This window comes from Trachurus trachurus (genome assembly GCF_905171665.1).
Source record: "Trachurus trachurus genome assembly, chromosome: 6".
Taxonomy (NCBI): domain Eukaryota; kingdom Metazoa; phylum Chordata; class Actinopteri; order Carangiformes; family Carangidae; genus Trachurus; species Trachurus trachurus.
Genome location: NC_139897.1, coordinates 24387636 through 24402537, shown reverse-complemented (window position 1 = coordinate 24402537; position 14902 = coordinate 24387636). Strand labels below are relative to the sequence as shown.

General features: G+C 45.6%; 1 protein-coding gene across 1 annotated transcript in view; it reads right to left on the bottom strand.

The window, feature by feature from the left end:
* Positions 1–14619, bottom strand: part of tspan9a (tetraspanin 9a) — a gene marked incomplete at its 3' end in the record, with an annotated part of 65491 nt that extends 50872 nt beyond the window's left edge. The window contains exon 1 of the mRNA XM_083973170.1: positions 13408–14619. Within this exon, the coding sequence (XP_083829296.1) occupies positions 13408–13779 (372 nt within the window). The 5' untranslated portion in view covers positions 13780–14619. The remainder of the gene's footprint in view (positions 1–13407) is intronic.
* Between the last annotated feature and the right edge of the window lie 283 nt (positions 14620–14902).

Below are 14902 nucleotides of genomic sequence, written 5' to 3'. Positions count from 1 at the left end.
AGCTGCTGATGAGGGGCCATTTGTTCCTCTTGAGCTGCTTGAGTTACCCCCTCAGTGTGCGCTGAACAACCCCATGTGTGATGGTTGTGTGTGGGTACAGTGGGTGTATGCAGTTGTCATACTGTGAGTGTTCATGACATGGAAAGAAAACTGGCTCAGCTCGCTGTGCATGTCTTTATCCAGACTTCCCTCACCTCATTTTACCCCACAGTTCCTTATCTTTTAAATTTGGACTGGATTTTTTTTACAACCGCTGTGATACTAATTCACTCCTAGAGCCCTCACTGTCCTTGCCAACTTTAATCACACATTACTTGGAGCCGTCCCCAAAAGAATAGCGGGATGTCAACTTATGCTAACTGGAAGATGACAGCAAATGAATTAGTAAAAGAACCACTAAGGAAGAGAAAGAGAAAGTGAAAAGAGGATACATTTCCTTGAAAAATGCCAACTTGATGACACGTTGTAAAAAATGCACACCCCCGAACAAGTGGTTTTACACAGCAGACTAAAACATGGCCAAGTCAAAACCACCCGAGCCCGTTTTCTTTAAATAAATCCATCTCATCCAGTTCATCCGTGCTGCTCATTACCGTTAAGAGAAAAGCAAAGTTTATTTCCCCTCTGTCTCTGAGCTGTGACTGCTCTATAGTCCTCTCAGCTGATAAAGAATAGGTCATTTTACCGGTGAGGTTTAGAAAAAAAGAAATACATTATAAGAGAGAAACACACTGCGCCGTGAGAGGTCCCCATTTTAAAAGGCATCTCACTTTGTCACCTTCCTTCCTATCACACATCTTCTCTGAAAGAAGCTTTTGTTTGGCGCCCTGCGTTGTCAATCACGCACTAAAAAAGAACAATGAGACATGAGCGCACTAAGCAGAGACGTATTATCAGACTGACAATAATAAACGGTTAGATGTGCGCAGTCAGCTGGGTTAGCGCAGTGGGGTGGATGGGGGTGTTTGGGAAGGGGAGGGGTTTGTCAGACAGTGACTGACTGGCAGGCAGCACCAAAGCAAAGCCATTAAAACTGGGAACTTCTTTTCATGTTGGTATAAGTACAAACAGCAAATGCAACACCCAAATGTAACATGGATTCAAAGCCCTGGCCATGAATATACATGGGCTACTCGTCTTCTCTGACCTTGGCTGCCTTCTCAGTACACTGGAAGTCAACTGAATGCATAATGCAGGAACAACAAAAAATGTTGAGAGCGAACTGCAGGCAGCTCTGCACCCGTCCTCTCCTGCGCTGCCTCTGTGCTCCGCGTGCTCTTCGCTTGCACTTGCACTCGTGAATCTCAGCGGACACAAGAGCACCGCATCTGAAATGGACTCTGATATAATGAGGATCTGGACCTGCTGCAGCCACACTCTCCTCCCTGCAACCCCCCCCCCCCCCCTCGCCCACTGTAACCAGCACCGATGCAGCGAGCCAGACTGTTTGGAGGCATATTGATGTTTTGTGTTTTCTCCCTCAGCAGAGCCCCCCCCGTCCGTCCGTCCTCTGCAAATAAACGTGTCTTTGAATGAAGTTATTCTTGTCTCGCGGATGAAAATGGAAACTGCTGATCACGGAGGAATTCTATGGGCGATAAAGCTGACCGCCCACCACAGTTAATATGAAAAACAGCCAGATTCCCCCAGCAAGAGCGCTTTCTGAGGCGATATTGGATCAGCAGCTAAAGCAGGCTAATACAGCCATTCTGATGTAAGCCAGCATGAAATGTGATTGCTTTTGAGGAATATTTCTTTCTCTAATGACGGACACAGCCCTCTTGTGACTCATCCTCATTAAAATTCTGCTTATTTGGGCCTAATAGAGGAAAAAAGATGGGTTGACTTTGGCAAACCTGTCCTCAACGTTGCAATTATTTACTTGTTGTTTTCCGCCTGCCACAGGTGTCTATGATGAAAAGACTCACAAACCCCGCTAGTCAAATTTGAATGAAAAAAAAAAAGATGAAACTACAGAGAACTCCCTTCATCTGTCCAACAACCGGCTGTGAGAGAATTAAAGACAGAGTGAGAGCATGCTTCAGGATAAATTTTTTTCCCCCCACCACTCACGTCTCTTTTGCAAGGTAAGCACTTCAATGAAAAATGAACTGTAGGGAGGGAAGGCTTTTGAAGATGGAGGAATGCTTTCCAAGTGAAGCTGAGATTTGCCTTTTATGTGCCAATTACTGGGCTCTCAATAATATTGACAGACAGGCAGCAAACAGACACGTCAGCCTTCACACGCGAGATGAGCGCTGCCACCGTCCTTGTCTTTATCAGACAGATATTTCGTCCCAGGCATGAGATCTGAAATCGCTGCTGCTGCTCCGCCGCTCAAGCATCCTGCCCGGCCATAAATTACAACACATCTGCAGCATGTATATGAATATTAAGAAGACAATGCTCCGGCTGCACGTGTACATGGATTTTTTTTCTTCCTATGTACACATGGGTACACAAGATATACAGGGAATGAAATAAATGAATAAATAAACAATGCAGGTTTGTTAATTCCATTATGATTGGCTAATTACACTCATAAAGCCCCAGAACAGCATTATAGAATTTTAAAGCCCATGTGTTATAGTTGAATAATGAAGAAAATGAACCAGAAAACTCTGTACTGTATGTGCTTAGCACTGCTAATCAGGCAGGGGAGTTCGGAGCTGTCGAAAAAGAAAAGGCAACTTACTTATTTAGTCAGTTTAATACTACTGCCTGACTGCTGCTCTCTAGGTAGGCTACATCTGTGTTCACGTTTCATCTCCACATTTCATTCTTACTTATCTCTCTCAGTCATGTGCTGTTTTTTTCCCCACTAAATTCGCTACAGGGGTGCAGTATACCTATTCAGTATTTGCACTCCAAAGCAATTACCCCATTACTGAAAGATGTTGTTAAAGAGAAACTACGCACATGCTAAATATTTACTATGTGCTTGCAGTCAGGAATCACAGCATTCAGTGTCCATGCTGTATGTAGCAGAGCTCATATGTGACATCCCGCAGGAAGAGACACAGAGCATTACTGAGATGTCCCATTAGCCCTGGAGAGCTAGTGGTCAGTAATGGATGAGATAAAGCTTTAAGACAAATTTCTTTAAGCTGCAATGATCCGGAAAAGGCTGCTTCATAAAAGCAGAAACTTAGAATTTGTTTTAGTTTGACAGGCCGATGTGAAGTTAAGGTACAATCTATTATTTACATGCTGCTGCTGACTGCAATGTGTGGATTGGCATTGAACCTGTTGCTAGAGTGATTTTAGACCTTGCAATGCAAACTTGTATCGTTGTCTTTAAAGAAGATAGAAAATAGAGAATATAGCCTCATTCTTGATTTAGGTTTGGAGCTCAAAAGCTTGCAGTACTGGGATGAGGAGGTGCAGGTGATGGCCAGGCTGCAGGTTTTAGGGCCATGGCCTGAATTAAATCCAGCAGAGGTTTGCATGTTGTTGATACGGAGAGGTCAGTGCAACAATGCTCCATCATCATAAAAAAGATTCACCATGGAGCTGCTCTTTAATCAAGTGTTAGCTTTTACCTGACTATGACAAATAATTAATGTTGTGCAGCAAATTATCAGCTGATAACTGGCAATTAATCAAACGCAGACGTGTCGCCTGAATGAAAAACAAGCCAGAACTGAGGGTAAATGCACACTAATCTCTTGGTTGTTGTTTACCTTAGATTTTTCAATTACTGTTTTCACTGGTTAAGTTGAGTTGCTGCACACGTGTTTCTTTTTTTTTTTTTTTCCTGAAATAGACAGAATGATGTTTCAAGTTTGTCCCCTGGAGGAAAAACAAAAATGACATTATGGGGATGCCAGCGAGGGAGAGTGAGATCTGAGAGTGAGGGTGACTCACCTCTCGTGGGACTGTCATCAAACATCAATGCGTTCACCTCTCTTGCTCTTGGGAAGGAGTCCCTCCACTCCCTCCCCTCCCCTTCCTTCCCTCCCTGCCTCCCTGCCTTCATGCTTCACTTCCTCCCACCCAGGAAAAAAAGGGACAGCATTTTGGGCCTGCCAATCTGTCCTCTCAGAAGGGGACTGGGGAGAAAAATCTGGGCGAACCCATCTGTCCCACTTGTGCTCAAGAAGCACTGTGCAACCACCTCAAACCAGTGTCACGACAGAGATCTACAATGACGACAAGCCAACCCTGAAATAGTTGAGATTTGTATGAAATGGAAAGGGGGCATTAATGGGCTGACCCCAAACCCCTCACCGCTGTGTCCTCTCCTGATATTATCAGCGGATAAAACACGATGATGTGGTGTTTTTTTTTTTTTTTTTGTGTCTCACCACAGTGGACTGATGAGTACATACGCAGGCTATGGGTCTATATTAATAATTACTCCGGCTCACGGTGGATGAATGAGATCATTCACTGAGGATGGACGCTCCCCGTAATCAACTTCTCAAATTAGACTCCTTTCCCTGATGCTGGTCTGCCCACACTGGAGCTCCACTTGGATTCAGTCTTTTGTATTCCACTGCCATCCTAAGCCGCCCATTACTGAAGCCTGGGTGGCTTAATAAAAGAAATGGAGACATCTGTGCAGAAATAATGACTACTGACGGGGACTGCAAACGACACATGGTTAGAGAAGGGAGTCTCTCCAACCAATTTCTCACTTTATTTGATCTTTAATTAAAGAAACTCCCTACAACAGCAAATGGACAAAGCTACGTACATAAACAATTTATCGAAGGATCTCTTTACATTTAATCAAACACTGGATTAAAACTGAAATGAGCTGGTTTTAAAATGGTAATCATGTTTAACAGCGGCTAATGCATTGATTTGTTTGAGATATATTTTATTGACTGAACGAGACAACCGAAGTTAAGATTAATTAACGTGGTTCTCCAGAAAGACAGTTCATGTTATGTGTGTTTGCTGTATGGTTTGTGAGACAAAGGGGATTTATAACATGGACGTGAGCACCATAACCCCGTCATTTGTCATTTCAGGAGCAACATCTGCATTTAATGACAATTTAACTGTAAGGCTCTTGCACTTCTACTATGCAATAAAACTGTCAAGTCCTCTCTAAAAAGTAAGATGTGAGACATCCTTCTGTGCCCCAGATAGAAAAGCTACCAAAGTGATGGAACGAGGCCGGTTTTATATGCTTCTTCTTTTTTTTTTTTCTTAAATATAAGACTTTGCATGCTGCAGGCAACCAGACCGTTTCCGATTTCCGATTTCAGGACACATAAAAACCCTGATATCGTCTGAAACAAAACAGATACACATAACAAATGCTCTTTCATGTCTCAAAGTATGACTGGAAACTGCAAATTGCTGTAAAATAAACAAGCAGAACCATTTGCTTTTGCCATGTGATAAGACACAAGCGAAGTCAAGGGGACCGTTTAAAACCTCAGCCGTAATGTGGGAGAGGAGGATGAATCTGTATGCAAGAAGAATGGCAATAATCCCTATTAGGTTTACACAGTCTGTCAGCCAGACTGTTATCGTGCCACTGTAGCAGTGAAGGATCTCGAGTAGTTACTGCATTTCCCTCTTCAGGGAGAATATCAGAGCTGGTTGTGAGCACACACCTCATGCACATCCAGTAGGAGTCGAGCTCAAATTGGATCAGACATAACGAGAGCACTGCAACAACCTGCTCTGATGAAGATCTGGGTTTCGCTCCGAAAACAACACGACGCGCATCTATTTCAAACCACAACAGACAGTGTAATACATAGGCTGATAGTCTGAATTGTATATTATATCACATACACAACAAGAAATTGCTCCATCAAAAAAAAAAGAAAAAAAGAAGATACCAATAAAAACATGTCAGGCACTTGGAGACGATCACCTACTCTGATTATGCGCTCATGCATTTCCATCTAGAAGGCAACAATATGTCGCATTTTACGGCTGAGTTATAACGCAGCAGTAATCTGCTGGAGCTCGGCTAAATAAATCAATACATAGCTCTAATGTTTGAGGCGTAAATCTGCCCCTCATTTGTCATGGCTAACAACGTGGGGGAGTGTGCGCCTGGTTGCGTGTCAGAGCCCTGCTGGAAGATGTGTCCTGGGCAGCGAATTTCTGAGTCTGTGACCCAAATTCAAAATGACACATTTTAAAATACACACATTCAAAGTCAACCTGCTGCTCACATTTCTACTGTAACGCGGCAACTGTTGTGTGTTACTCTCCGTTTGCCTGAAAATATGGTTTGGAAGGGTGGAAGTGGAGATAGATGAGTGGAAACAAGCTCTCGAGGATGCTGTGTGGGTTGTTTGTGTGGGTTCATGGTGGGAAAAGACTCAGGTCCAATTGAATCAATTGAGGTAGAGGCCCTGGGGAAATAGGTCAGTCATTGATGCATCCTCAGCCTGCAGGCGATAACCTCTGGAGAACTTCAGGAGCTGGACCCCGGACAGTGAACACTGTCTTCTGGTGGACTGAACTGCAGCTTAATAAGACTCCACTCAGCATGAAAACAAAACCTGCAACCACTTAAAACAACTGTGCTGTGCACTTACAGTACAGTAATGGTCATATATATAAATATATCCCATACACTGTTAATTAACCATGAGCAGGATAATCAAACAGGAAATGTGTTAGCTCTCGGAAGACCAAGAAAATTATATTCTGTAAACCCCCTCAGCAGAGCTGGAGGTGGAGAGACTCACTGGGAAACATTGATTTCACTGTGATTTGCCTTTAGGTGTCACAAAAAATGCTGAGTGGTTGAACTTGCAAGCTGTTGTAACATTCTACATTAATTCACTGCTTAGGTGAAGATTAGCATTGATTGGTCTTCCTGGAGTGGAAATAGGAGGAGAGGATAGATACTCATGTAGTCTACAGCCACCCCTGGACAGTCAAGGACATAAAGTAACGCTGGAGAGAGCATCTCTCATCTGCAGCGACCGTAAGATGCATCGTGTTTTGCTACAGCAAAAAATTAATAAATCATATTGTGGACCACAAACTGGGGTAAAAAAAGGAGGATTTTCTGCATATCTGCACAAGGCTAACAAAGCAGCATGAAAGTGATGCACACTAAGAGTTATTTGTCACAGTGAGACAAGACAACAGCATCTCAGAAAGAAAGAAACAACAAATAAAAACTTGAGCTGGCCAGCACTGCAGTGTCTCACAGCTATACTGAACCCTTACAAGTCCGCAGGCGCTACAAACTGTCACTACATGATATGGGAAGTGTTCAAAGGCAGCTGAGACACAACAATAATTGGACTTATTCCCTAACACAGATTTAGCCAGTCTACTGCGTTTACGTTCCACAGTTTGCTTGATCATACTAATCACTTTGCACCAAATTGAACGCCATAATGAAATGTGTGCAGCTGTGAAGCCTTGTTATTGTGGACACTTTTTAGCCTCTGAATGAGTGCCTCGTTTGATCTGCTTTCAAATATGCACGAGCTACAACAAAAAGAATGGATGAGACTTTTGGTTTTTGGATTTAAAAAAAAAGAAAAAGAAAATCAAAAAACGTCCACTTTAAGGATATTTAACATTTTCAGTTCGCAATATTGACCATGAAACCGTGATGCTGCCCATCCTGACGCCTGAGGCGCGATTTTTGGCACATAGTCATTACAAAAGATTCTGCTTATGTATGCAGAACTAATGACACTCATCTTTCTCCCCTCGTTCTCCCATATTCTCTCTGCTGAACTGAACTCCTCTGGCCTATATTTAGAAAAAGCAAGATCTCTGTGTTTCGCACACTGGAGCAAAGAGAAGATGATGAATATTAGGGCCGAGGTCCTATTTTGCCACTGCGAATGCGCCTTCTCTCATGCAGCACTAAGGAGACTTTCAGGTATGACAGATACAGTAGATGCAGGCGGCCCATATGCACCTCCCAAAGAAATGGACAGTGGTGTGTAAGGTGAATGGGAAGGGGGAAAGAGGATGAGATGCGTGCATCAAATGAGCGAGGTATTCTAGGCTCTGCAGCTCATGTGCCTAGCAGCGATTGCTTTTTCACCTGGTCCCATGATTTCCATCTGTCTCTACACGTCAGTGCCACTCAGCTGACTCTGTAGCAACTGGGTTAAAGCCGCACCTGCAGCCCTGTAGCCAACTTCAATCTAGCTCCAAATGCTCCAGGGGGAGGGGTTTGTGTGACTTTATTATGTTGTGAGGGGAAGGTAATTTAATCACTGCCTTCTTAAGTTATCAGCTCTGTTAAATGTTGCAGTTTTTCTGTTCCTCGTGTGTCGTCATAATCACCCTCTCGCCAAACCAAACAACAACTCATCGGGTCCCAAATCCATCCCCATTCGAAGGGTGATGAATGACGGGGTGGGAGGCTTAATTCCCCCAGCAAAAAGCACGAGCTATACCTACCGCCTTCAAGCGAAAAACGCACCTCCAATTTTTTTACTGCTCTATTACCTCGACCCCCTAGAGTGAAGCTGCGGCGGCTCCGTATTCCGGTTGATCTGCAACATGAGCTAATGAGCTCAGCGCCGCTACGCAGCACGGCCGGGGAAATCGAACCAGCCGGAGAGAGGGAGACGTGTAAATTAGAGGGATCTCCCAAGACGATCCACCGGACAAAGCCAGGCATATGGAGAGATTTTTTTTTGTTTTTTTACCAAGCGGGTCAGCCAATCTGAATCAAGGCCCTGCGATCTTTAGGGGATGCTAATTACAAGACTTCAAATGATTAAAAGTCAAACAAATATAGCGATGTTCTCTATATGTAAATGTGTAAACCGTGAAGCAAGTTACAGGCTGCTGTGCATTTGATGATATCTGAGCATATATTCCAGTCTAAATGCCTGATATGGATATAGATGATTCTAAAGACATATAATCTGAGACGGGTGGTAATTGACCAGCTGAGGGGGCACCAATGCATGCACTGACTGATTAAATCCACTGAATACCTATCTTATCATAGCCACAGGCGTAACATTCAGGTGGACAGCCTGGCTGAAGCTGATGCTGCATTCTGCCAATTTCAAACTCAAAGCCTATTCAGGAGTCAGCCTTTTATGGCGAATTGATGGGAATTAAATACATGTGACAGCGCAAGCACATACAGCTTGTTTCATCATCTCGCAGAGGGGCCCCTCAGCCCTCCTCTATTTCCCTGTGCCCCCCGATCCTCGTTTCACCTGGCAGCGTTCTGAGTGAGTTCAGCGTGTGCCTCTCTTGTGAGAAAGAGGGAAGAGAGGAAGAGGAAGAGGAAGGAGGAGAAAGAAAGAAAAAAAAAGTTTGTTACAATGCGCGCTCTCTTGAGCCATTAGAGATGACTGAATTCTTCGTGTGCCGATGTGGAGAATGAGAAAAACTGCAAATTGCTTCAGCACCTTTGATGGAAATCCCAGGGGAAAGGGACAGATTTATGTATTTCCATTGAACCAGACACAGACGTTCACATGCACATGCACTCACACTCGCACACACACACACTCTTCTTACAAAGCACCTTGAGTCTGTCAATAACTCTTGTCTTTATAGCATCAGAGCACGGGCACAGTTGAAATCTTTAATGTCAAATTCAGTGATTAAATCAATGGGAAAACTAATCTTCTGTTGCCTTGGACCAAATGGTTTATAAATCCTGCAGCAATCCCCTAAGTAAGCACAGGATTTCATGAATGCTAAACACATTTGGTTTTCTCTTCTCCTCAACAAAGGAGAGGCTTTGATACCACCACCCCTCTTGTACTTGTAAGACAAGGCTGCTGAGCTGACACTTTTCTTTTTGAATACATATATCAAATAATGAGTCTGCGGCTTTTGATATGGCCTGATAATGGCACAACTGTACAAAGAAAAATGAGTTTGTGTGATGTTTACTGGTTGATTTTGGCAGCGTAAATCCTCGTGTTGTGTTTTCCAGAGCTTCTCAAAAGGTGTTCGGTATCACCGGGCTGTGATGAATAAAGTACAGCAGTGGACACCAAATTGAATTTTGAATGGAGAAGATTAACGGAGGAGGCCGCGAGGAAAGGCTGAAATCCTTGCCCCCAGCAAGAACACCTACACTGATTCGTTCACAAGGCTGACATCGATAAAACTTAACATCAATCACCCTATCAGGCTGGTCAAACAGCCACTGAGCGAGTGTTTGTGTGAAAGCACGACAAACCCCCCACCCCCTCCTTCTCCCTGCTATACCACACACTTTGCAACACATTGTCAGAGCACAAAGGCAATTTGCTTTGATGATTGTTGGCTTTAGCATGGAGCACTGTCCGAAGGAGCCGTGCTCTCAATCCTTAACCGCACCACCCAATACTGCTCTAATCTGCTTGAAAGTCCCCCCGCAGCTCAGATTCTTCTAATCCCTCATAAGAAAGAGAAGCCAGATGGTCCTGAACAACTGCTGGGGGGGCCCTGAGGATGAGCGCATGTATGAAGATGCCTGGAGTGCCTGCCGCTGTTTACCTTGTGCTTCAAGTTACCACTGTAAGCTCTGTGGAGCGAATGGTGTGTGGGTGGTGAGTGTACTCCCAAGGATGGCTGCTGTGTGTATGTATGTGTGTATGTGTGTGTGCGTGTGTGTGCTCAGTCAGAAAGAGGAGACCCCTGCTGTACCTGGTGTCAGGTTACCACAGCACTCCATTCCCCCACTTCAGTCTTGAGATGAGATTTCAGAGCTTCAGAGGCGAACCTCCCTACCAGCTGCAGTAACCTTGTGATTCCTGGAGTGTCAGAGGTAGAGCAGTGCAGTCCCAGGGGTGTCAGGATACAATACGACTCTCACCCTACCTGCCTCTATCTGCCGGCGGTGCCTAAGCGCTCCGTTCCAACCACTTTACCGACGTGAGTGAGTCCTTTATTCCCAATGCTAACCTTCAACTGGGCGCACTGCTGCCCCAGCAGACCTGCATGCCAGTCAAACAGGCACCGATGAGACTCGAGCTGTCACATTCTGGTGCACTGAGACCTCGCAGCAGTATGCTATGCTGCATCGTAACCCACACACACATCAACCCCCCCCCCCCAACTCCCCACCACCCCTACTCACTCTTCCCATGGGACGCTGATTTAACTGTTATTAAAATGATATAATGCCGGAGAGAAAACAAGGGTATGGTCTACTACAGGAATAGAAGGGAATACGCGTGGTGGGTGTTCATTAAGTGAACATTAGCAGAGTAGAAATTCAATTACTGCACAGCAGGGGATGAACCGCGCTGGGGAAGGTCCAAAAGCTACTTAAGGTCCCCATGCCCATGCCCGTGCACACACATACACACTCACACAAGTTCAAACATAAGATGACAAAGAGAGTCCACAAAACTCAGAGCTTGTGTTATCTCTTTGCTCGCCTTGAAACCCAAAGCCTCTTTTCCAACCACCTTATTACTGGTGTGCAGCAGCAGCAGCAGCCGGTTATTCGTGGCAGGGTTTCGACACTGCAAAAGGGTTAAATACAAATTGAGCCTGGAGAGAACCTGGGAACTAAACCCCTTCATGCAAATCCGCTGAATCTGACCCTTCTTGAGAAGATCATGGATGATAATGACCTTATGACCTCTGCTAGAGGTTGACCTACAGCTGCCCACTGAGGCAGCTTCTGATCTATAAAAACGAGCCGAGCTGTCATACAGATAACCAATGGTGTCAGTTGGTGAAGAGTCTAATAGGAGCTGGATCTATCATGTTTAGCTGAATCCTGGCTGTGCTATTAAAATACTCCACTCCACTTCATCTGTATACTAAAGCTTCCAATGAGGCAAATAAATGCATTTTCTAACATTGAGTAACCGCTGACTGATCATTTATTTCAGCCAGCAATCGATGAGAGAAACTGCTTAAAATTTCCACCCCTAATTTAAACAGTAGTGATGTCAAGGCCTGAGCTCTTACTTGCACTCTACATATACTGACTGATTTCCAAATGGGTGCTCACATCAAGTAAGTCAATGTCTGCATTAATGAATCTAACACCAGCGAAGCTTTTCTGACCCTTTCATTCCCTTAAACAAACATTCACATCAAGTCGAGGCACACAGAAGAGCCCCCCGAGCTAATTCAAAGTCATCGAGCACAATCACACTCCTCCCGTGCCTTTGTGGCCCGAGTAATGATATGAGAATGATATGGAGCTACAGCCCTGAAGCAGCAGAGAGACCTTCGCTGCTCCCTGCTCCCAGCTTCAGACTGGCCACTAGCAGGACTGTCCATTTTCATATATGAAGGCTGACAGTGAGATGAACCCAGCTTTGTGTTGGTGCTTTGTGTGTGTGTTAGTGTGTGTTTGTTTTAAACACTGGCCGGTTCACAGCTGGGCTCCGGCTAATGCCCACTCCAATGTGCCCCAGTTAACGAGGCTCACAACCCAGTGACATGGTGGCCCGTGCTTGCTTGGAGTCCCCAGCGTTGGGATGTTTTTACGCTTCACGCTTCGCTGCATCCACACAAAAGACTTGGCCCCATAACCTCTAAGCCCTATAATCCATCCTGTAAACATTCAGTCTGTGTGTGTGTGTGTGTGTGTGTGTGTGTGTGTGTGTGTGTGTGCCCACTTTTTTACAACAAATGCCCATGCATGAGTACCAATCACAGGCTGCACACTGCCACACGCCGGGCCAGGATCCTCCGGGGGCGAAATCTATTCAAGTTTGCTTTGGGTATCAGAGAACACCATTACACCAAATTACATCAAATACAGGTGATTACACCTTCCAATAAAGATAATGGCAACAATTACAGTACAGTGGATCTGGACACTGGCTTAACAGTTTCCTATATGACTGATCGTAGTTTTACCCAGGAGCCCAGGCGTTTCATTAAAAGACAGTATAATAAAATGAGGCTCACAAATCAGATGCACTTGAAACTCTTGCTGACAACCTCTGCTCATATCCCCCCGGTGCATATTGTGTTGCTCATCAATGTAACTGCACTGTGGAGGCATATTCTCTTTCACTGGCATACCGAAAGCAGCATTTCAACTTCATGTTCACTGTAAATCATATAACCATCTGAATGAGCGACCCTAATGAACCCCCGTGTCCTCCTTACCCACCACAATCCGGCCCCCCTCCACTCCCCTCCCTCACCCACCCACCTACCGACCTCCACCCCCCCTCTTTCCCTCCTCCTCCTCCTCCTCCTCCCAACCTCACCAGTCTCATACAAAAGGAGACCTGGTGCAATGCCACTGACTCTGTCATGACATCCAGGAATAGCAACATGCTCAGAGAGGAGCAGGCATAAACACCCTGATGTAATAATTAGAAACGCATGATTGCACTGACAACCATCACTTTGCCTTAATGTTTCAGAATTAACATTAAAAACAAACATTAAAAAACAGCATACTGAGCCTTCACATCGGCTACCACATCATCAGCTAAATGAATGTGAACAAGTGTGGAAAGCAGATTATAGGACAAGACAGAATAATAATAATGATAATGATCCACTTACCCAGAAGATGAGGTTGAAGACGAACATCATATACTTCAAGCAGCAGAGGCAGCCTCTTGCCATGTTGCACTTCTTGAATTCTAAAAGGAACACAAAGGATAGATCCAGGTAAAAGACAACGTATTTGCTGCCTTTGGGTGTGCTGGGCTTGCTGTTGGACTTGTCTCCCGTGCTGGCGTCAGCTCCGGTCGCCCCAGTCTGTCCCTGCTGTGCGTTTTTGCGCGGCCCCGTGGAGCCGTAGAAAGCGCCGGCAGTGAACCCGCGGCCGCCAAACGGCCGGCCAGACGTGGAGGCTTGGGCAAAGTCGGAGTCACGGCTGTCTACGGAAGGGCTACGGTGAATGGCTGACTCCTCACTGCTGGACTTCTCCATGCTCTAGGGCTGCAGCTGCTGATGAAGGGCTCCCTGACGCACAGTCTACCATAGTCTCAGAGATGAGCGGACAGAACAACTCGCTCTCCAAAGCTCCACTGCTCCACACTCTGAAGCAAATCAAGATAAAAAAGCCTCACAGGAACACACACACACGCACAGGCAACTACATCCACTTCAAAAGCGCACAATCGGATCAGAAAGTCTCCGGTGTGTAGAAGAAGTGAGTACAACTGCGCTGCTGCTCAGACACCTCTTCCAGGTCTAAGTGTCTTCTGCTTGCTGCTGCTGCTGCTGCTGTGGTAGTCCTGAAGTGACTGTGCAGGAAGGTCCTGTGAGGGGCATTACCCCCTCGCCTTATGACAGGGGCTGTCTTTCCTGAGAAGAAGTTACAGCACTCCCTCTTATCCCCTCATGTAATATCACTCTCCTCCTCTGCTGCTGATTGCCGTGCCGGGCTGCTCCGCTGGGACTGAAGAGACCCACGGTGTGTGAGTCTCAGCTGCTCCACTTCCACCCTCTATTGCTGACCTGGTAACTTTTCTTTTCCCCCTTTCCTCACTCACTCTCCTACTCCTCTCCTCTCTTCTCTCCTCTCCTCCTGCTCCGTCCTCCTCTTCTCAATGTGCTCTGATGCGCTCTGCCTCTCTCCCTCTCTCTCTCTCTCTCTCTCTCTCTCTGAGGGTGTCTGTCTTCTCTAGTGTACCATTCTGTGCTCAGCGGCTCAGTCCTCTCTGCACTGCCTGTGCTCCGCTCTCTCCCAACAGCAGCGCTCTCCGGCTGATGTGCTATTATCGGCAGACGCAACTAACGGGCATTCCCTATCTCCCAGCAAGAGCACAGCCCTCCTCCCCCAACTCACTCACTCACACACACACACACTCTCTCTCTCTCTCTCTCTCCCGCTCAGCCCCTCCCCACTGCTGAGCAGACAGCCAATGCAGCAGCTGCAGCCAGACCTGAGCTCCTCCTCTCCACTCTCTGTGTCTTTAATAAGCCCATCACTGTGTTTGCTTTGACTATACATGTGCAGCAATTTCATCTCTGCTGTCAGGGAGGGTCAGAGATGAGTTCTACAAGATGCAAACAAATAAGAATAAATAAGAATAAAGTGTCAAGGAAT